Source organism: Chenopodium quinoa, unplaced genomic scaffold (genome assembly GCF_001683475.1).
Source record: "Chenopodium quinoa cultivar QQ74 unplaced genomic scaffold, ASM168347v1, whole genome shotgun sequence".
NCBI classification, from domain to species: domain Eukaryota; kingdom Viridiplantae; phylum Streptophyta; class Magnoliopsida; order Caryophyllales; family Amaranthaceae; genus Chenopodium; species Chenopodium quinoa.
Window position 1 is genome coordinate 2,604,407 of NW_018744239.1, and position 21,657 is coordinate 2,626,063.

The 21,657-nt window shown below is 34.5% G+C and overlaps 1 protein-coding gene across 1 annotated transcript; it reads right to left on the reverse strand.

Moving 5' to 3' along the window:
• Window positions 1-1,632: 1,632 nt before the first annotated feature.
• LOC110694142 lies at window positions 1,633-5,378 on the reverse strand. The gene is made up of 2 exons (XM_021871309.1): window positions 4,875-5,378; window positions 1,633-2,236 (listed from the first exon to the last, which is right to left on the reverse strand). The coding sequence occupies exons 1-2, from the start codon at window positions 4,948-4,950 to the stop codon at window positions 1,956-1,958; spliced, it is 357 nt and encodes a 118-aa protein (XP_021727001.1). The 5' UTR covers window positions 4,951-5,378; the 3' UTR covers window positions 1,633-1,955.
• Window positions 5,379-21,657: the final 16,279 nt, after the last annotated feature.

Genomic DNA, 21,657 nt, shown 5'->3' on the forward strand with positions numbered 1-21,657 from the left:
CTTGATTGGGATTAATACGAGATTAATATTAACGAACATAAATCTAAAAATTAAAACACGAATTTACGTGTTCAAAATAATATGGAATTAAGTTAAACTAATCATTAGTTATAATCACCAAATTTTCAAAACATCATTATTATAAAAGCCCTAAATCAATTGTTCATAAAAAACCCTAAAATCATGATTTTCAATAATTAAAAACCCTATGTTATATTATTTACAAAATCTGAAAATTATGACATTTATAAAATCTGAAATTATATAGTTTAATCATCAAAATACAATTTGATACTAATTAAATTAATCAAACAATAAAATCAAAACCCATAAATCAATAATTATAATTACACAAATTAATAAAACAAAGGAAAAAAGAAAATAAACTAACCTTTTTGTGTGGAAAATTTTTGGGATTCATGGGGTATTTATAGGAGAGAATTTTAGGGTAAATAGGAAGATTGAGTCTCATAAAAATAATGGGTCAATTAAGTAAATAAATGGGTTAGGCTTGTTTGATTGGACATAAATTGTAGAATAAAGGTGCATAAAATAATTTGTTCAAATAATTTTCGTCCAAGATTAATAATTTGAAACTTTTGAAATTAAATTCCGGAAAATAACAAATAAATATTATAAATAAAAAAAATTTCATTTATAAAATATTTAAAAAATACGGGGATTACATGGGGTGTGCGTGCATGCAAACGATGAGGAATCCTATGTGGACTATAACACTTTAATTCGACTAATCATAAAATGTGTTTTTTTTTCCCTATCTTATTTTAATTATTATTTATCTTTAGATTAGAACTTAGGATATAATAAATGCTCTAAGGGATTATTGTTCTTGTGTCGTTCGTGCTTTTCATTATTTTTATATGTTCGTTTTTGGTTCTCTTATCCCTAGTTTCTTATGGGCAACTCCATGCATGGATTGTTCTTGAGTTTATTGATTTTATTCATTCAGATATTTAATTTCTCTCTTTTAATTATGCTTTCTCAAAATTGAATTATTAGATGTAGTTTCAATTATTTATTCATGCTTGAGTAGTTTACTTCTAAGGTTTTGGAATGATGAATCTTAATTGGTATTATTAATATTGTTATTATTAATTTCTCTAATTGATAGTGTGTAATTGTTAATCTTGCAATATGATCAACTGTTTGATAACAATTCTTATTATGTTAGCTTAGTGGTCGTACTGCATATGTTGAATTAAGATCGTTAAGACCCGACCGTAGGCTTAGCAATTGCATGCTCCAAATAATTGATTAATTAAATTGTTGATGATTTTATGATTGATTTTGAATTAAACACGTATGGTGAACCATAACCCTAGACCTTTTTATTAATTGCGTGCATTCTTATTTTTGTTTAAACTACCTTAATTCAATCCCAATTTCGTGATTTTGTTTAGTTTCTCCAATCTTTAGAAGTTAGATTAAATTGTCATCTCTCTCGATCCTATTTACCTATTACATTGCCAGGAGGTTTTGTTAGAAATTTATCTTTGACATGTGTGACAACCTATCAAATTTTGGAGTCATTGTTAGTTGGGGAGACCACTTAATTTTATTATTGTTATTATTGTTTAAAATAGGAAGGAGATTGTAATCAATCAACATTTTATTTAAGAAAAACTTAAAATCACATACATAATTATTTCGCTTCATCATAATTCATGCAAATAGGAAAGCATTATAAATACATGAGCATGATTAGCCAAATACACACTAGCTATTACACTACATCCTTATAGTGAAAAGGATCATACGTTACTAGGAACACTTAGAGGATTAGAGGCCGGATGGGATCAAAGTATCAAGCCCTTTAACCTAAGCAGTCGGGTTAAGTTATTTATAATATATTTAACCCGACTTTGATACATATGGTTGTGTTTTATATAATCACACATGCTCCACCGGCAAAAGGTGCCTCAATACTAACAGACTCACTCAATACATGTACCATTACAACAAGGAGGTCCAAATATAATGTTACAATACTGCCGGGGACCAGCGCACTTCAAAACTTCCCCGCTATCATTTGTTGCGACTTCTTGCTTAATTCTTTGGGCGTCCAAACCACGATTATGCGACTGCGTAATCATCATATTTGTTTCATGGTATCCATTTTCATCATCAATTTTTGGTGATTGGACTATCATCACTTCTTCTATTACCATCATTGGCATTTCCGTAGAAGTTTTTGGCATCGTTACAATGGCCATAGCTGAAATTTTTTAAAAAAAATGTATCAAGAATTACAGAGACTTTTTTTTTATTATTTTTTTTATTTTTTATTTTTATTTTTTTTTATCAGAGAGTAATATTTGAAGAAAAAATGTAAATCCTTTTTAACTATATAGTCCTTGTAGCTTTACGATTTATACTACTATATCTAGTATTAAGGGCGTGTTCGACGCTAGTATTTGAGTAGCTTTCAGTGTTTGGCAAAATAATGGTTAGGGTAGCTTTTAGTGGTGGGGGTAACTTTTATAAAAAGTTAAAAATATTAGTTTTTGAAAATAGAGGTAGCTGTTGAAATTTAATCTATAGTTTTAAATATAAAATATTGATTATTATATGTAACAGCTAGTTAAAAATTTATCTATCTTCACAGCTACAACTTGTTGACAGCTAAAAGCTACTTACACAGTTAATAGCTACCTTCACAGCTATATCTTGCTGAACACGCCCTAAATGCTCTTTAATTTTAACGGTGTTTGTTTGTCAATACATCACTATGGCCATAAATCTTTAGACTCAAAGACCATGTTCAATTCCGGTTAAAAAATAATGAATATAGATTGAAGTATTAAAAAACATTCATTCCCGTCATATATTCATATATTATCCAATGAAAATCATTTTCAGCCTCATAAAATAACAAAAAGCTGAACGAAAAAAGAAAAAAAATTAAACATCATACTTATTTGGTACATGATATTTCCTTTATTTCAGATTAGCAGATGACTGACACATTTTATTTAGGCACGGTTACCAATGTTTAATTTCAAATGTAATATCTTTAGTTACGTACAACAAAAAATTAATTTTTTTTTTATTTTTTTTTATATTTGAATAATAGACAATGAGACAAATTAAACAAGATCTTACCCGACTATTAATGTTTTTACATGAGAATAAATCACCAATTAAATTTAGTCTAAGTAACTTATATCTTGACGTGCCAAATAAATATAAGAGCGAAAGTACTCTGTTACAGGGTCTTCCATTCCTTGTACGTTATATCTTGAGTTATTGAATTATTTCTTTAGAAGTATGAAACATGTAAGTACATTAAAACTTCAACTATAAATTAAAATTTAAAGAATTTTTATTCAAAAATTTTGTTTTTATATTTTAGACATGACCTTATGTAATTGTCTTGGTTCTCATTCCTTATATGAAATAGGTTTACAATGCCCTCAAAAAAAAAAAAAAGTTTACAAAAAATCAATAGGAGAGTTTTAATACGATAACTTTGCAAAGTTTTCTTACAAATAATAAAATAAAATAAATCTAATCACGCAAACTTAATACACTATTTATGACTTATAACCTAAATTGAATATCCATTTTGTAACATCTACTGATTCCATTTTTCTCAAATGTCATTTTCAAAACAATAATCATTAACCTATAACTAAAAACGAACCTAAAATGACACTTGTCACAATCTCATTAAAAAAATTTCCGCCCATTTTACTTTTCATTTTTATACAGATACTTTAAGGAAATCATTTTATAATCATTTTAAGTAGTCTTTTATTTGGTATTATTTTTGTAAAAAAAAAATGAGGTAAATATTATTAAACAATACTACTATATATTATTTTAGTTTTCGATAATACTATAAAACTTTTTTTTTCCAATTTTGTTACTTTTGCAATAATGTTTAATTCAATTAAAAATAAAACAATTTTGTTAAGATATATATACACTTTATTTTCTATTCTTAAAAGTCGTATCAATACTAACGCAGTAACGCAGCATGTGCGGGTACTATCCTTAGTACTTTTTTACAAAAAAATAAAAACTTCAAAGACCTCTTTTTTTTTTTTTTTTAAAGTCAAGTCTAATTGTCTAAGTGTCACTAGTCTTGACATTGATAGAGTTACATATAAAATTAAAGTTATATTTATTTTTAAATTAGTATTATGATTTAAGTTTTTTATACAATTCAATGCAATAACTCTTTATAAAATTTAACAATAACCGTGCATTGCACGGGATTTAAACTAGTTTAACAAATAATTTTATTATTAATATTAACAAATTAAATGTCTCAATCTCTTTGATTATAAATGTAACTACAATTATCTACTTTTTTTTTTGTTTTTATTGTTATAATTAATAAGTTGATCCACGAAATAACTAAGTTAATGTTGAGCCTCTATGACATGTGTTTTCTTGTGAACACTGCACCAAATAATAAGGGGGGGGAAAAAAAAGTAAGTACTCCCTCCGTCCCTAAATTACATTCCTCTTTGGAAATTTACACGGGAATTAAGGAGGAAAGAATAAGACAAATAACAATAATTAGATAATGCAATGGGAAGTATAAAGATAGATTATTTATTACTCATGACATGTCACCAATCCTTTGCAAAAAAAAAGGACCAATCACATGCTCCTAATTGAAAATTTTTAACCAATCATATTCATGTAATTTGGCACAAGGATTATGAGTGAGATTAGGTAAGGATGAGTGAGAAAGCATTAAATATAAAACAGAAAAAAAGAGTTGATTTACTAAAAAAAACTTACCAAAAATAGAAAGAAGGAATGTAATTTAGGAATACCAAAAATAGAAAGGAGGAATGTAATTTAGGGACGGAGGGAGTATTATTTAGATATATACAAACCTGTTGAGGTACTGAACATGAGCAACATTGCTAATAGAACAGGAGCAACCAGAAAGTTAATTGAGACCTTTTCCATTTGTTGCACTTATTACTTAAACTTGAACATATTAAAATACTTTGCGTAAGTGTGTTTATCTTTTGGGTGAAATAATGCTTCTATTGCTATATACGGAGTATATTACTTCATATTAATCCTCACAAGTCACGACCCTTTCTATTTATAGTAGCTACTTTGGGAAAAATGGAAAGGGTACGTGGCTGGGTGGGTGAGGAAATGCGGAGTAATTAATAGTAGATCAGATTAACTAAATAAACAATTAATAAAGGATTAACTAACAACAATGTAACTATAATTCAATTCAACCCTGCATCCTTTCAAAAAAAAAAAAAAAAAAAAAAAAAAAGAAAAAAAATACAACCCTGCATGCGTTCCTCGAGGGATACTAAATATTCATATTAGTATAACTAATATACTCCATACTAGCTCTTCTATCAGCCAAGTATTGGCATATACTAGTTTAGTGGTAACCTTCCAACTTTCTGGGCATGGCAGAGAAGAGCAGAACTTGGGTCGGCAGAGCAGAGCAGAGGAAGAGTCAGTAGAGCAGAACAGAACAAAGTACAGCAGATCATATTGAAGCAGAGCAGAATAGCGTAGAATAGAGCAGATTTTATTATTATTATTATATAACCTATAAAAAGTTAGTGGGTAGCCAAGATACAATCTGGGCCCCCACTCCTCTAGCTATAGAAAAGCCGATCCTAGTAAAGATATGAGCTGCAGCACGAGCTCCAATATCCTGAGTTTTCGAGAACTTCTGAATCCGTTTCAGCAATGCAACAACGTCCTTTTCTAACTCCCCAAGAGAAGAGAAAGAGAAAGGAAGGAAGCCATATCCAATTGCTCGACAACTGGATTCGTACTTGATCCGCTTCCGATTGGCCGCATCAATCACTACCCGTCCAAGAACAAAGTCAGAAAGCCCATACCGTGTCAACAGAGAAGACCCTGTCAAGTCAACACAGACATCGCAACCACGATCCCAAAGTAACACATCTGCAAGTCTGAGAGCCCTGTTGTTCCCTCCAGATAACCCAATGTCCACCTCCTTTCTAGCTGAAATCCCTGACCGATAACCAACATCAACAAGGGTATCCCGAACAACATTATGCCGATGTTTAATGCCCATAATACCAGCACAATACACCGTGTGATCACCAAAAATATCCCCAGTAAAAGCCCTTAAACAAGCAGAGCATAGCGATTGTGATAGAGAACAATGGAACACCCAACGAACCGGTAGCACAACACACATCGATAAGTCTTGGCGTTCATCGTTTGACCCAACCCCGAAATAGGGACCGCCCTAAGCCAAGCAAAGGTGTGATCACCCTGCTGTGATTTCCATTTACTGATTGCCGAGGAGTTAAAGAATAAGCAGATTCTGCTGAAGCGGTAACCTATGTGAAATACATATCTGCCAATTTCTTCATGATTTTAGGGGCGGCGACCTCAATAGGATTACTCAAAATGCTAGACTCCACTGTTCCATTAAACAAACCAAGCGCATCTTTAAAGGCTCGTCCAAGACCAACAACACCAGCATGTCGTAGAAGTTGTGTCTACAAGCTAGCCGACTGCAACCAAGAAGCAAGAAAAGCATAGTGACGAACATCACCTGCGAAATAAACACTAAGCCCTCCAAACGCAAATGGTAAGGTGGAAAGCCGCCACTACCAGTCGCCAAACCCATACCCCAAAGCAGTAACAATACGCTCCAAGGAAGATCGAAGAGCCCCATCGAAAGTGCGCTGAGCCGCCTCAAAAGTACTAGGAGGACAAGTACACAATGCAAAGTAGAGTTTAGAAACTCCGGTACATGCCCTAAGTAACAACAGCTCACACCGAGGATCAGCCAGTATAGCGACCTTATCCATAAGGGCAATGGTCTTGGTCACCCTCTACATCACAAGCTCACCACTAAAACCAGAATTAATTAGAACTAACGGGACCACCAAGCAACCTAACACCACGCAAAGGTCGAGCAATATTAAGTGGAAAGACACCTTTATGCCTGCTTCGAGGGTCTTCTGTAAGCCAGAAAACTTCAGTTTTCTCCACGTTAAGACGTTATTATTACCTGTACTATTATTATTATCGCATTATTATTATAATCATTAAATATTATTATTAAATAGTAATTATTATGATTATTATTATTATTATTAAATATTATTTAATTATTATTTTTATTATTATTATTATTAGAAATTAATAATTATTATTATTATCTTTAAATATTAGTTATTTTTATAAAAAATCAATTATTATTACTATTAATTATTATTATTATTACTATTATTATCATTATTAGTATTACTATTATTATTATTATTAAATATTACTATTATTATCATTATTATTAAATATAATTATTTATTATTATTTTTAAAATATATTATTATTGTTATTATTATTCAATATTAATTATTATTATAATTATTAAATATTATTTATTTATTATTATTATTAAATATTTATTTTTAATAATATTATTAAAATAATTACTAAATATTAATTATTAATTATTATTATTATTATTATTATTATTATTATTATTAAATATTCATTTCTAATAATATTATTAGTATTATTACAATAATTCAATATTAAGTATTATTTATAATCATAGAAGGGCAGAGCAGAGCAAAGCAGCTCTAAAGAATGGAGCCCAACTCCTATAACTTATCAATCATTTAACCCCTATAACAGTGACAAAGTAACCTTATAACACTGACAAAGTAGCCTCTGTAACAGTGACTGAGTAACCCCTTTAACATTAAGAATTGAAGTAACCCCCACGATGGTTGGCCACAAGGTGTAGCCAGTCGTATCTAAGAATTTGTGATATTGTATTATATATAATTTATTATCATCTATGTGGGTTCATCGAAAGTACCAACAAAGGAAATTTTAGAAATGTATGTAACCATAGCAGGATATTTTTACATCTATTGTTTGAAATATATATGATACCATATTACTTTAATGATAAACAATCACTACTAGAATTCGGTGAAATTGCGACCGTTTTTCTACGACCATCAAAAAAGGGTCGCAAAATATGAATTTTGCGACCGGATTTTATGCGGTCATAGATTTGTGACCGTTTTAAAAGCGGTCGCAGATTTGCGATCGTTTTAAAAGCGGTCCCCAGATTTGCGACCGAATTTAAGTTATAGGACAGTCGCAAATGTATTTAAACATTTTCCTTAAAACAATACTTATCAAAAATAATTTGAAATAAAAATAGTTTTATTACGACCGCTTAAATTTGCAAATTGCGACCGACTGTTGATCAGTTGCAGATTTGCGACCGCTTTTAGCCGTCGCAAGGGAGTTATTTTTTTTTAAAAAAATGGGTATAAAACGGAGTAACTAATTCACCATAACCCTAATCTATTCACTATCGCCACAACTCTCTGTTTCTCTTTCTCTCTCTTCTCTTTCCTTTCTCAAGCACTCCATCTCCCTTCTCTTTCCTTTCTCCTCCTTCTCTTTCTTCGACTCTTCTCCATTTTCACTCTCATATTCTTCTTCATTCTGGTGTGTGGATTTTTGTCAACAAATTAAAAAAGAAGTTTGGTGTTAAGATTTTATTATGATTTTCATCATAAAACAAATTGTGGTGTGTGGATTTTCATAAAAAATGAAGTTTGGTGTTCATGGTTAAATTCGACCACAAAAATTCCAGATCTGGATGTCTTATGGTCGAATTTGACCATATACACCTAAAGAGGAAGAATTATTGGATAAGGTATGTTGTTTTGTTTGTTTTTGTTTAGTTTTGATTTTTATGAATTTATTTTGTCATCTAAATCATCGAATTTCCATGTTTTGTTTTGTCTGGTTTGTTTATTTTTCGGTTTTTGTTTAAGTTTTGGTCCGAATTTGTTGACTTTTGGTTTAATTTTTAGTTTTCGTTGATTTTGTTCGAATTTTCATGAACTTTGTACATATTTTGTTCGAATTTCATTGTTGTTGGGGTTTGATTTTGAGTTCTCTTTAATTTTGTTCGAATTTTTGAGAACTCTGGGTTTTTTTAGATCTATATTTTGTGGGTTTTTAGGGTTTATTTTCTGTGTTTTTAGTGAATTCTCGTGGTGGGTGGCGGTGGTGTGAATTTTCGTGAGCGGCGGCGGTGGTGGTGGTGTGAATTTTCGTGGTCGTTAGTGGTGGGAGTTGGCAGTGGGTGGAGTTGGTTCGGGTGATCTGGTGGGTGTCGCTAGCTGCCAAGTTGTGAAGTACAGGCATTAATGGGTGCCTTTAAAAAAAAAAACTTTTAGCGACCGTCTAAAGCGGTCGCTATTTTCTTGATTTGCGACCGCTAAAATTGTCATATCTATTAACATTTGCGGCCGTTTGGGATAATGGCCATTGAAAATAATAAAAACGGTCGTAATAAATCTGCGACCGTCATGCGATCGTAATTATGTTTTTTTGCGACCATCTAAATTACGACTGTCATGTTACGACAGTTGACGGTCACAATAACATTTCACGACAGTTTTTTGCTATTTTCAACGACCGTTCGAGGCGGTCGCAAAAATCATAATTTTTAGTTGTGAATATGATTGGCTCATTTTTTCATATAATAATATGTAATCTTCTAATACATACAACTCAATTATAATGTTTGGAAGGACATTTTATGAAACTATTTTTACGAGAAACTACCTAATGAAAAAAATAGGAAAAATTGTCGGGAATAATCCGACCTTCGGCTCATCCGATCCGCCCAAATTAATCCCACCATTCGATTATTTTTAAATAATCTGACCTTTATACCCACTCCGCTACAATGGTCCCAATCGATCATTTGACTTGCTATAGCAAGTTACATGACACGTGTTGACATTAAATTGGTGAAAAAAATAAAAAAAGTAAAGTTATTAATTTAATACCCCAATACCCCAACCACCTTCCATGGACACCAGCCCGACCACCATCCACGACCACGCAACCCATCCCAGCCCGACCCCCAAGCGCCATGCTAAACACTCTCTCCCTCCCCCTGATCTGCTGACTCGGAGTCCCCTCACCCTGAAACCACTAACCACCCTCGAAAACCCCTTCCCCCGTCCCGATCCCAGTCCCCTTCCCTGCCCCGTCCAAATTCCCGATCGTTCCTCCCTTTATCCGTTTTGATTCCAGCCCCCTTTCCCGATTTCGGCACTCTCTCTTTCACCCGTCGCGATTTTGGCTTCTCTCTCTCCTTCCTTCGTCGCGATTCTAGCCTCTCTCTCCTTCCCTTTCCCCGATTTCGGCAGCTTGTCTCTGTCTATATGGGGTTAAAGGGTTGGGTTAATGGGTAAATGGGGTTGGCTTAGCTAGGTGGGATTCTGGTCACGCAGTGGTTTCAGGTGTTGGTGGGATGGTGGTTCCAGGGTTTAGGTTGGGTGGTGGTGGTATGGTGGTGGCTGAATTGGTGTGGCTTAGGTTGTGGTTGTGGTTTTTTACTACTTTTTTAATTTTATTTTTTAGACTAATCAAGTAGTGACACGTGTAACTTATACTTAAAAAAAATTATTACCTACTCAACCGGTTCCAAGTAAAATGGGACCATTTATAGCGGAGTGGGTATAAAGGTCGGATTATTAAAAAATAATCGAAAGGTGGGATTATTTTGGGCGGATGAGCCAAAAGTCGGATTATTTCGGGCAATTTTTCCAAAAAAAATATTGTAAGAAACTACCTTATAAAAAGGTAAATGTTGTAAGAGACAACCCTTAGTCGAAAATTCATCGTTGACTTTTATTTTCCGGCGTTGACCATGTCACGTGCCAATTAAGAAAAAGGGAGGGAAAGGGTAAATTAAAAGTCACGTCATTGACACGTGATGTGGTCAACGCCGAAAGTCAATGATGACTTTCCGACCAATGGTAGTTTATTACATCATTTACTCTTTTATAAGGTAGTTTCTTACAACATTTTTTTGATTAAGCAGTTTCTCGCAAAAAAGTGTTTTATAAGGTAGTTTTTTCACAAAATGTCTTTTTTTGGAAATTTTAATAGAACATAAAATAAATATTTTTCAAAAAAAACTATATATTAATAGTAAAAATTACATAAATGAAACTAAAAATATGATAAGTAAATTTTTTTTGACAATTGTAGACACCCATTTGTGTCTCCCCAAAACCAAACCCGGTGATGAGTACCTTTCACGTCGAATCATAATCGAATGAAGTGAAAGTGTGGAAAGTTTAGTGTTGCGGATAGTTTTAATTTTTTTTCTCTTCTCTCTGTTTTTTAAAAATTATTTTAAGAAAACAGCCAATCTAGTTTGGTTGGTCCATGATATGGGTCCAATAGTAGTGTAGTTGGATGGGGCTTGAAAAGACCTTTCCAACGATATATTATAAGCCCAATTTCGATGAATATTGAGGAAGTTATGGCCAAATTACTAAACTGGGCCCGGTTTGAGCCAGATATGCGGCCCAATGATCTAGAGGAGGGTCTAATATAGATTTATCATTCCTAATGCAATTAGGAATGGTTTTAGTCTTCTAGATTATTCTACAAGGTTCTTTTCATTCCTAATTCAATTAGCATTGATAAATTGACTTTTGTTGACTTTTTAGAGTTTTAATCAGAATAAAAGAATGTTTTTGAGGAAATACGATTTTATCCTCCTTTATGGTCATTTTTTTATCTGATTTTAGAAAACGCGTCAATAATTTAGTCAGCGCCAAACTCCAGCATTAGCGCCTGACGCTAAGCTTGGCGCCTGGCGTTAGCGTTAGCGCTAACCCCATTTTTGCGTGTCAGAACTCTGTTTTGATTTTTTTATCTTTTTGGTTGATTTTCTCTATAAATAGCCTTCTAAAAACTCCGTTTTCATTCACCAACTCTCATCAAGAATTTCTTGATTCTCTCTCTTTTTTCTAAACTACCCTTTTACAAACACAATTCCTCATACATTAGCACTAGAAACACCTAGCCAAATTCGAAGTTGCCTTCGCCCTAGACGTGAAAGGTTTTAATTTCTAAGGGTTTGGTCCCAAATCTCTATTTTAATTATTTAATTTAATTGTTGTTTTATTATTTTCCTTGAAGTTACTAACGTGTGTATTTTGTTATTAGAAAGAGATACGAGGCATCCAAGTAAGTGTTTTAATTGTTTAATTGATATTATGATATAGAAATCATGCTTAGATTGTTATTCTGATTCCTAGTATCATGTTAGGATGTTTTATTGCTTCCTAATATCATGTTTAGGGTAAAGAATATAATGTCAATTATGATTTCTATGATGCTTCCTATTCTTTTCTTAATATTCATGTTAGTATCATGTTAGGGTTAAAGCTTTGATTTTTATTGTTTAGTGACATGCTAGGGTTTGTTATTAATCTTATTAGTATCATGCCTAGGATCTTGTTATTATTATTATTATGATGATTTATTATGTTGCTTGATTTTTATTGTTATTGCTTGATCACACCTTTTATGCATGTTTAAAGAGAATTGGTACTTGTAATCACGCTTAATAAGATAATTAATAATCTTGTTTAGGGTTAATTTGATTATAATTCAAGTGATCGCCAATAATAGACTTATTTGTGCATTAATATTCAACCAACATAGATTAAACAGGTTTAGGGTTAATCCTATTGATTGCATGTTAGTCAGAAAGCGCACATGAGTACGATCAGAATAAAGTAGAGGCCTATTATTAGGGCAGGTTCAATCTCTTTTAGGTTGGATTTGTACCTTCATCCCCGAACTACCAGTCATGGTTCCAGACCTATTGGAGTTGACGATCTCTTGGATCGTTAAGGGGTGTAACCTTCACCCCGTGAACGGTTTACAAGTTCCTAAAACTTGTTGGTGACTCTTTTGCTCTATCTTCCTTCCCTTTGGACGCCACCGTACTTTAGTGTACGATCAAGTGGGGTTCAAGCTAGGGGTAATGCTTGAAATATTCCCTACAATAATAATATTTTATACCTAAAATAAAGTAATACAATTATATTTATCACTAGGAAAAATAAAGTTAATTATGAATTATGTAATCGTTAAAATATTATGATAATAGTCATATATCAAACGATCACTATAAAATTTTCAAACCATAGAAAGGATAATCATAGATAGCGTCATGCTAAGGGCCTGTTCTCTTCAGCTTAATTTCAGTTCAGTTTAGTTCCTAATTTCTTTTTCTCATAAACAATTCAATTCATTTCAGTTTAGTTCACTTTAGCTCAGTTCAATTCAGTTCTTTTCAGTTTAATTCATTTGATTATATGAGAACAGGACCTAAATTTAAATAATTAGCTCCAAAGCCGCACAAAATGCGAGGATCCTCTTAATTAAAATATGTCTAGTGTATAGGTATACTTGTTATATACATTGGGCAAACGTCTAAGTTGTTAGTTTAATATCCCTGCAAGCAAGACTCGCATATATAGATAGATCACATGAATAACTTCAAATTAGAGATTCAGCATTAAAATCATCACAACGTTTTGATGAACCGCCTCAATCCACCGGTTGAATTACTGCATAATATCCTTCCTACCGTTAACTCTGATATGATCTTGCCACAGCTCCCATGCTTGCTTGCATGGGCTAAACTGGCGCCCCATGTATCCTTGAAAATTGCATAATCACCATTTTTATTATATGACTACAGTTGTAGGAACTCTTAGTCTCATCAATAGCCGTCCGCTAGTCTCTACCGCTCTACCCAAGTACTACCTCCGTTAAATGTTATGTGGAACTTTGGGGTATTATTTGTGAAATATAAAATATTCCAAATTTGCACATAACATTTAACGAAGGTAGTATATAAATAAGGAGTATATCGGTATAACTAACATATACATTTCCTCCGTTCTTGAAAGTTCGACTTACTTTGCATTTGCATGGTCTCTAATGAACATCTTTGACCATTAATAACTTCGACTATGTATATGTAAAATTTTTAAAAAGATATATGAAACATTTATCATTAGGGGAATTTAATAAGATCAAACTTGCTTGTTAATATATTTTGCTTGTATAAATCATATAATGTGGTCAAAGTTACTTGTTTTGACTACATAAATTGTAGATGAGTCAAATTTTCAGGAATGGAGGTAGTATAATTTTAGAAAAGGTGATTTGAATAGAGTTAAATATAACGTAGGAGAAAAAAAAAAAGAGTAGGATTTAATGTTAGAATACTAACCTGTTATGATTAAGATGAGTCATGAGTATAATTAAAATTATAGATATCGAACAGTGAGTTTTGATTACTGATGATGAATTCGATCAATTGCACAAAAAACATGGAGCAGCAAAATTAAACAACTGATTGCAATTAAGCTACGTGTTTTAAGAGTTGCGCTACGAAAGCCAGCGGAGACAATCGCACATGACCGTTGCATTGCATGTAGATGCAACTAATATTAATGCATACACATATATATAGCACATTTATTTAATAAAGTTAATAATAGGATTTTTTTGTTAAAAACTACCTAATAAAACCCAGATTTTGTGAGAAACTATCTAATTAAAAAAATGTTGTAAAAAACTACCTAATAAAAGGTAAAATGTTGTAAGTAACTACCTAACAAAATGTTAATTGTTGTAAAATACTACCTCTGCCCGAAATCCACCATTGACCCACCTCAAAACACCCTCAAAACCACCGCTTTCACCCTAAAACCAACACAACCTAGTTGAAATTGCCTTCACCAAGTCGAAACCACCCTCTAACCCCAAAAACAACATCCCAAATCACAAAATTAAACTACCCTCACCAACTCGGAATATCTTCTAACCACTCCAAAAATAAACCTTACCACTTTGAAAAGCAGCCTCTGTGGTGGTTTTGGGGGTGTTTTGAGGTAGGTCTAACGCCTTAAAATTACATGACATTTACGGTGGAAATTCGGCCAAAGGTAGTACCTTACAACATTTTACCTTTTATAAGGTAGTTTCTTACAACATTTTTTTTATTAGGTAGTTTCTCGCAAATTTTAGGTTGCATTAGGTAGTTTATGACAAAAAAAAAACCTTAATAATATGATTCACATTATTTTATTGATCAAAAGGGGTAGGTACCTTTTTTTTTTTTTTTTTTTTTGTGTTCATAAAGGCGGGGGTGAGAATCGATCCCATGATCTCCTGAAACCGGAAGGAAGACTCTAACCTCTTGAATTATCCCTCACTCTCAGGGTACATACTACATACTAATGAATCCACTAATATGTTATGGTATATATCATGGTGATAGTAAAATAATTAACACTCCCGTTTATATATATATATATATATATATATATATATATATATATATATATATATATATATAGCTAGCTTATCTATTTATTTCATGGTATAGGAGTTGCATGCATTTTTTTTTTTTTTTTTACAATAGGATCTGTAAACGAAAAACTAAACAACTACACAAAACAACCATTACATTAAGTGACAAAAACCCAAGAAGGACCAATGCGAGCAAGCTTCACATGCACGATCTAAGTTGATAGACTCCGGAACAAGAGGCGAACCCGGACGTCGTTTTGATCCCACGCGATCCATCCTACAACATGTAAAAACCTTATCAGAGCACATCTTACCTGATGTCCGAATACGAGAATGAGAAATAGTTCGTTGTTGGCGATTCAAGCGAGAGGAAATCCTAAGCCTTGACAGCAAAGTTGGAAGTCGAAATGCAAAAACCTGAACACTGCCTACAAACCCATGAGAAGTAGCCCCTATCTGTGGGCTAGCTTGAAATGTTGAGGCCTTGATCAACTCTTCAGGAACTTGATTTGCAGCTGTGTTAACTGTGGGCGATTGAGAGAAGCACACAAGACCTTTTGAACGAGAGTCGCTTGGCGCTTCAAGCCACACACTGGAGGAACCAAAGGAATAGAGGTCTCCGCTTCCCTGGTTTTTTCACCTAGGGGGACCTCTGTCAAGATTTGAGTTTTACTCGGGACAACCCGAACCGTCATTATTGATACAGATTTTGAATGATAAAAACTGAGCACATCACCATGCATAAGACGCTGCAAATTAGAAGATGTATTCTGAAGAGATGAACCAGAACTTCCACGGGATCAGAACTTGTATAGGTGTAAACCATTATCCAGCTTAATTGACCCCGGATAGGACTCACTTCCTAAAACATTTGGGACCTTAGCATTTGACTCTAGCGAAGACACCCCACTCTCAGGACTTACAACATCACACTCCATACCATCCCTACTAGGCAACACCTCTGCAATGACCTCCATATCACAAACTCCTTGCATTTCTGAAGTTGAGGTAACTTCAAGGATGGGCTTAGACCTTAAACTCCCCAAATTGTGATTTACAAAAGAGGAACAACCTAAAAGTCTTTCAACCTCCTGTAATTCTTTTAACACTTCCAAATTTCTCGAATCACAGTTAATTTCCTTGCAAAGGTCGGATTTGGCGGATTTAAGATCGCCTAAACCCTTAAAAGCCAAGGCTCTCCTAAAAAAGCCTTTAGTATGATAGGAGTCAAACCTCAACACAAACGAACATAACTTAATTACTCTATCAAATTCCTGTAATTTTAGGGCACACGGATCCAGATTGAGATGTAAAGCAAATGCTAATGAGCGAAACATAGCAAAAGCTTCCCAAGTCGATGGCAAACTAAAACACAACAATTTACTCACTAAATCATATTTGGACAAAGCAAGTTTAAATTTGCTTTCTTTGAACAAGGAGTTACCTTCCTCCTTGAAAACTTTAGAACGGACTAACACATAATTCGGACAAGCCAACGAATCAAGAATACGAACAACATGCTTGTTATTATATTCACTGGGAAGATGGAACTCAGAAAAAGTAGGACACAGTTCCAACTCCATCTCAAAAAGAGCTTCAAACTAAGACCAAAGAAACACCTAACACTAAAAGAACAGAACACGTCCCTTAACTGACCACGGATAATCAATGGAGCAATATCCAAACGAAGAAAAACTCTAAACACGCCAACAAAATAAAACCCCAAGCCAACAAAATTAAACCAAAGGAACCAACTTGAAACTCTTACACAACTAGATTAAACCCAGGCACTAATACTAAAATCAACCTTAACAACAAGAATAACTTAATTAAAGACCAAGTCAACACACAACAAACTAGGTAGTAAGGTAGAAACGAGAAAGCTTAGCTTGGGAGATGCAGAAAAACAAAGCCCAGAAGAAGATATAATTGAAATACGTACGTAGATAAAATACTCTTCTTCCTCAAAGCAACGGTGCAAAGATAAACAACTTTACACCAAAACGCTGCTACTCAGGCAAATGTTTTCGTCCTCGAACTCCCTGGCCTTCTTTATTAAAAGAAACTAGAGTTGGATAAAGCAAACAAGAGACTACAGGGCTCGACGGCGACTGCAAGGAGAAGAAAAGCCAGACGCCGGCGAGCATGCATTTTTGTTATTGTTAAATATGAAAGGAATGGTGTCCTTCGAACAAGTGTAATATTCCGTTAGTGGGTTCAGAATTATTAGAAAGCTAATATATTCAGTGAGGTCAAGTGATCGGAATGCCTGGGTGGAGGCCGCTTCCGATCAGTAATATTAATGAATAATTAATATTACAACTTAATCTTGACTGAACCCTTCGGGTCACACCCAAGCATTCAACAAATCGAACTGACGAATTGATTCGGAAGGAATTAATGAGTCGACCGAGTAATATTTATTTAGACATCGGAAATTCGAGCTTAGAGCGTCGAAACCGAGCATCGGAAGTCGAGTAAAAAAATAGTGAAAGACGAGACGAGAAATAGTAATAAATCAACAAAAGACCAAAATACCCCTAGCATTGGAATGCCCAAGCAAACCGAGTGCTAAGGGCGTATGGCCTAACATGGTGGCTAGCATGCGCACCAAGCCGAGCCTAGGCTGGCTGGTGCGTGCTAGCGCACCCATGCTAGCATCGCAATGCTAGGCGCTGCCTAGTGCGTGCTAGCATGCTAGGCGCAGCCTTGTGCGCGCAATGGCTAGCAAGCCATGCCGCAATAAGCTGCAGCAGCTAGCACGCTACGCGCGCCAGCTCGCCACAACTAGCAGCAGCATGGCTAGGCCATTGCTTGCTACCTAGAAGCGCTGGCCAAGGCACAAGGGCAGCAGCAACCCGCACAAGCATGCTGGGCTTGCTGGCCAGCAATTCCTGGCAGCCCGCATGCGAGTGCTGGGCCTGCTGGGCTTGCTGGGCGTGGCTGCCACGGACTGCAGCACATGGCAGCCCACCTTGGCTGCCCTGGTGCCCAAGGGTAGGTGCCATGTGGCTAGTGATCTTTGAGTGTGTGTGAAGTGAGGTGGCCGGTTATGGGAGAGGGAGTGAGGAGCAAGTTTGGCCCCCCCTTTTCCAAGTGGTCCTCACCTAACCACTCACATGAGCTTGCCACTTGTTGATTTATTACTAGCTTGATTATTAATTTTATTTTAGCTTTAAAATAAAATGGAAAAATCATACTATCCCACATTGATGGGAGAGTAAATGATACTCCCATCATTTCCTATAAATACCCAAGTATGGGCATTGGGAATGATGCTTGAGTAAGAGTTGGAAAAGGCATCACAATTAGTGAAAACCTTTGAACTCAATATAATTACTCGAGTTTTAATGGTCGGGTCTTGCTAACCCCAAGACATTGGACCTAGTCGGTTTTGTTGGTGCGGGTGGACTTCGTTGGAGGTCTCCGTGTGAGCGGGACTTGAAGCTTTCAAGTAAGAGCTCATTTTGGAGCGAAGCACGCGTCAAAGGTAATTAGCTTATCTTAATCTTGTGATTAATATAATTATGTTTATGGTTTTATTTATTGCGAGTGCGGTCTTGTTTTTGGGTTTGTTTCCGCGGTGAGTTGGACTCACCAAACCCCAACAGCGGTATTGGAGCCTCGCTCGTTTATTTTTAAAATCATAATATTTTCAAGGTGTTTTTATGGTTTAATTTTTCTGGTTTTAAGTCCCTAATTAGATTAGTAACTCGTTTTTCCAATTTTTACCTCGTATTAGAGCTGTCTTCAGCTCCCGAACCCAGATTTCGACCCAAAAATAGTGGATTTTGGGTGGAAAAGGCGTTCTGGAAATGGTTTTACCCTTTCAGGACTCGGTTTTTAGCCACAAAACAACCAGAAATGCATTTTTCGAGGGATTTTTTGTTTTGACGAAAAATTTTAAGTCTTTCTAACCTTGAAAATTGATTGCATATTTATGGTGGTTATGTATTTGGTTCTTTCCTTCATTTATATGAAATTTTAGACCACTTTAAGCATGATTACTTGGTAGTAATTGGTGCTTGAAAGTTTAGTTTTATTTTTCACATAATTGCAAATTGATTGCATTAAGTGTGAAATTGTTATTCTTTGTTGCTTCCAAGTACTAAAGATTCAATCTTTATTTATGATAAGTGATTGAAACTTTGAGTTACTAAATTCCATGAATTTTGGTTAAACTTTGTTGATTTAATCATTTTTTAGTTGATTGGAATCATAAAGTTTAAAACTTGTGATTGAAATTGGTTTATCTTCATATTGGAAGATATAATTTTTTCATGGAGTCACAAGTATTAAAGTTGGAGTCTTTATTGAACTTATGTTCATTTTTTCCAACTCCCTTTTATTTTGTCAAAATCTCAAGATTAATTTAAAGTGATTAAATTAATAGTGAGAATTGCCCTAATTTATTTCATTACACCAAGTTAAACCAATTTTATTAAAGAATGGTTCTTGGAAATAAATTTGGTTAATTGCTTTTGGATGAATTATTTAAGTTGGACTTGTAATTTTTCATTTTTCCTCAAAATTGATTCCAAAATTAATTTAGAATTGATTTATAATGTCACACACAAAATCGATAATTTTCGAAACATTAGCACGCAACACGAGGCCTAAGAGCCCCGAGCTAGCTCTCGGCCAGCTAGCTGCTCACGCAACCCATATGTGGCTGCCGAGGCTGCTGGGCGCTTTGTTCTTAGGTGCGTGGTGTTGTGCGTCTGTGTGTGTGAGGAAGGGCGTGGGCTGCTGCTCGCTGCCAGCAGTATAGCGCGCCAGCCAACAGCAAGCAGCAGCATGGCGCAGCAGCAGCATAATGCTGTGCGCGCCGTGCGTGCTGCTACGCTTGGCTGGGCTGGGCGTAGCGCATGCGAGCACAAGCAGCCCACATGCATGCTTGGTGTTGCGGGGGTGCGCATGGGCATACTACGTGCTTGTTGTACGGTACGTACAATCCCATAATTGGCACAATAACCCCGGGTTATTAAGGCGATGCTATTTTAAAGTTAATTTTAGCGTTGCTTAATATGTAAATAAGGGTATTTTTTTTGGACTCCAAGTCTTAGTGCTAGGCACTTAGACATTTTGGAATTCGTAATTTTGCTTAAATTGTCGTTTTAATTATTTTAATTATTTTGTTTATTTAATTAAAAAGCGACATTTGCAAAAATTAATTTTGGCAAATATTTGGGTTCACCGACTTAATTAATTGGATTAGTTAAGTTGGATGCGGAATTTAGTGGGAGCGTCTCTTAGTTATTTCCATAATCGGTTAAAACAACTTTGACTAGTTTAATTAGGCGTGTTAATTGGATTAACCACCTAAATTAGTTACTAGTTCTCGCGCGTTTTATGCATTGTTACTTTTTATCATTGTAAAATGCATGGGCCATTCACATATAGTGAATGGATGAATGCAATGTAAATTCTCTCACGGGTTTTATGAAATGGCAACTAGTGGGGCCCGATTAGGATAGAAAATACGGACTGTGATCCGTGATGTATTTTTGTAAATCTAAATACGGTCTGCGAATCGTTGAGTATTTTTGTCCGTTAATATTTAGATTAGTCCTAATCGTAGATACTAGCAATTGTAATATTTTGGTCAAGTCTTGAAGACGGGGTTCTTAGAAGACAAAGCCATGAAGTTGCAAATGAAGACCTTTTGAAGACCTGAAGATCTCAAGGGGTCATGCTAGTTGCCAAATGCATCTCTATTTATGTTTTCGATATATATTTATGTTTATATATATATGAATTATATGTTAGATGCATGTTTAGGATTTCGAATGTTGTGATGATTAATTAAGTTCACTTAAATCAACCAACATAGAAACCCTAGGTCCCTAAAATATTGAGTAAAACTTGCCATTCCAAAACACACTTACCAACCGAACGAGGGTAGTGGTGGGCTACGCCAAAGCGAGGTATCACTACTTCTCCAAGGAACGTAAGGCATACCGGGTATGCAAGGTGGTTTTGGTTATACTCAACGATATGAGTGATGGAGTCCTAACATGTCATGGCAAAGTGAATAAATTGTTTAGAGAGCATTGGATGCGACGATTTATTCAAACAAGAGTGGCTTGAAGCCATTAGCAAAGCGTTTCTTACCTTAGGAAATTGAGTGTTAAGACAAGTCAAAGCATGCTTAACCACTCTTTGTTTCTTTGGATCTTGGAATCGACTTATTCTCACCTAAAATTGGGACAATCTTTAATGTGTGAATAAGACGTTTTAAATAAGTTTGATTAAAATGCATAAATTCAATCTTATTTAAGTATAATGAATGGTTTTTCATTACAAATTCTTTCAATTGTAGAATCATGTCTTCAAATAACTCAAACAACCAATTCTCGTTACGCTCAATTCTCGACAAGGAGAAGCTGAGTGGGCCTAGTTTTCTTGATTGGAAAAGGAACTTGCGAATCGTTCTCATGCAAGAGCAAAAGGAATATGTCCTTG

Coding starts and splice junctions, on each gene's coding strand:
- LOC110694142 (XM_021871309.1), bottom strand. CDS start 4,950: ATGGAAAAGGTCTCAATTAACTTTCTGGTTGCTCCTGTTCTATTAGCA. Junction 2,237..4,874: donor CATGTTCAGTACCTCAACAG/GTTTGTATATAT, acceptor AAAAAATTTCAG/CTATGGCCATTGTAACGATG.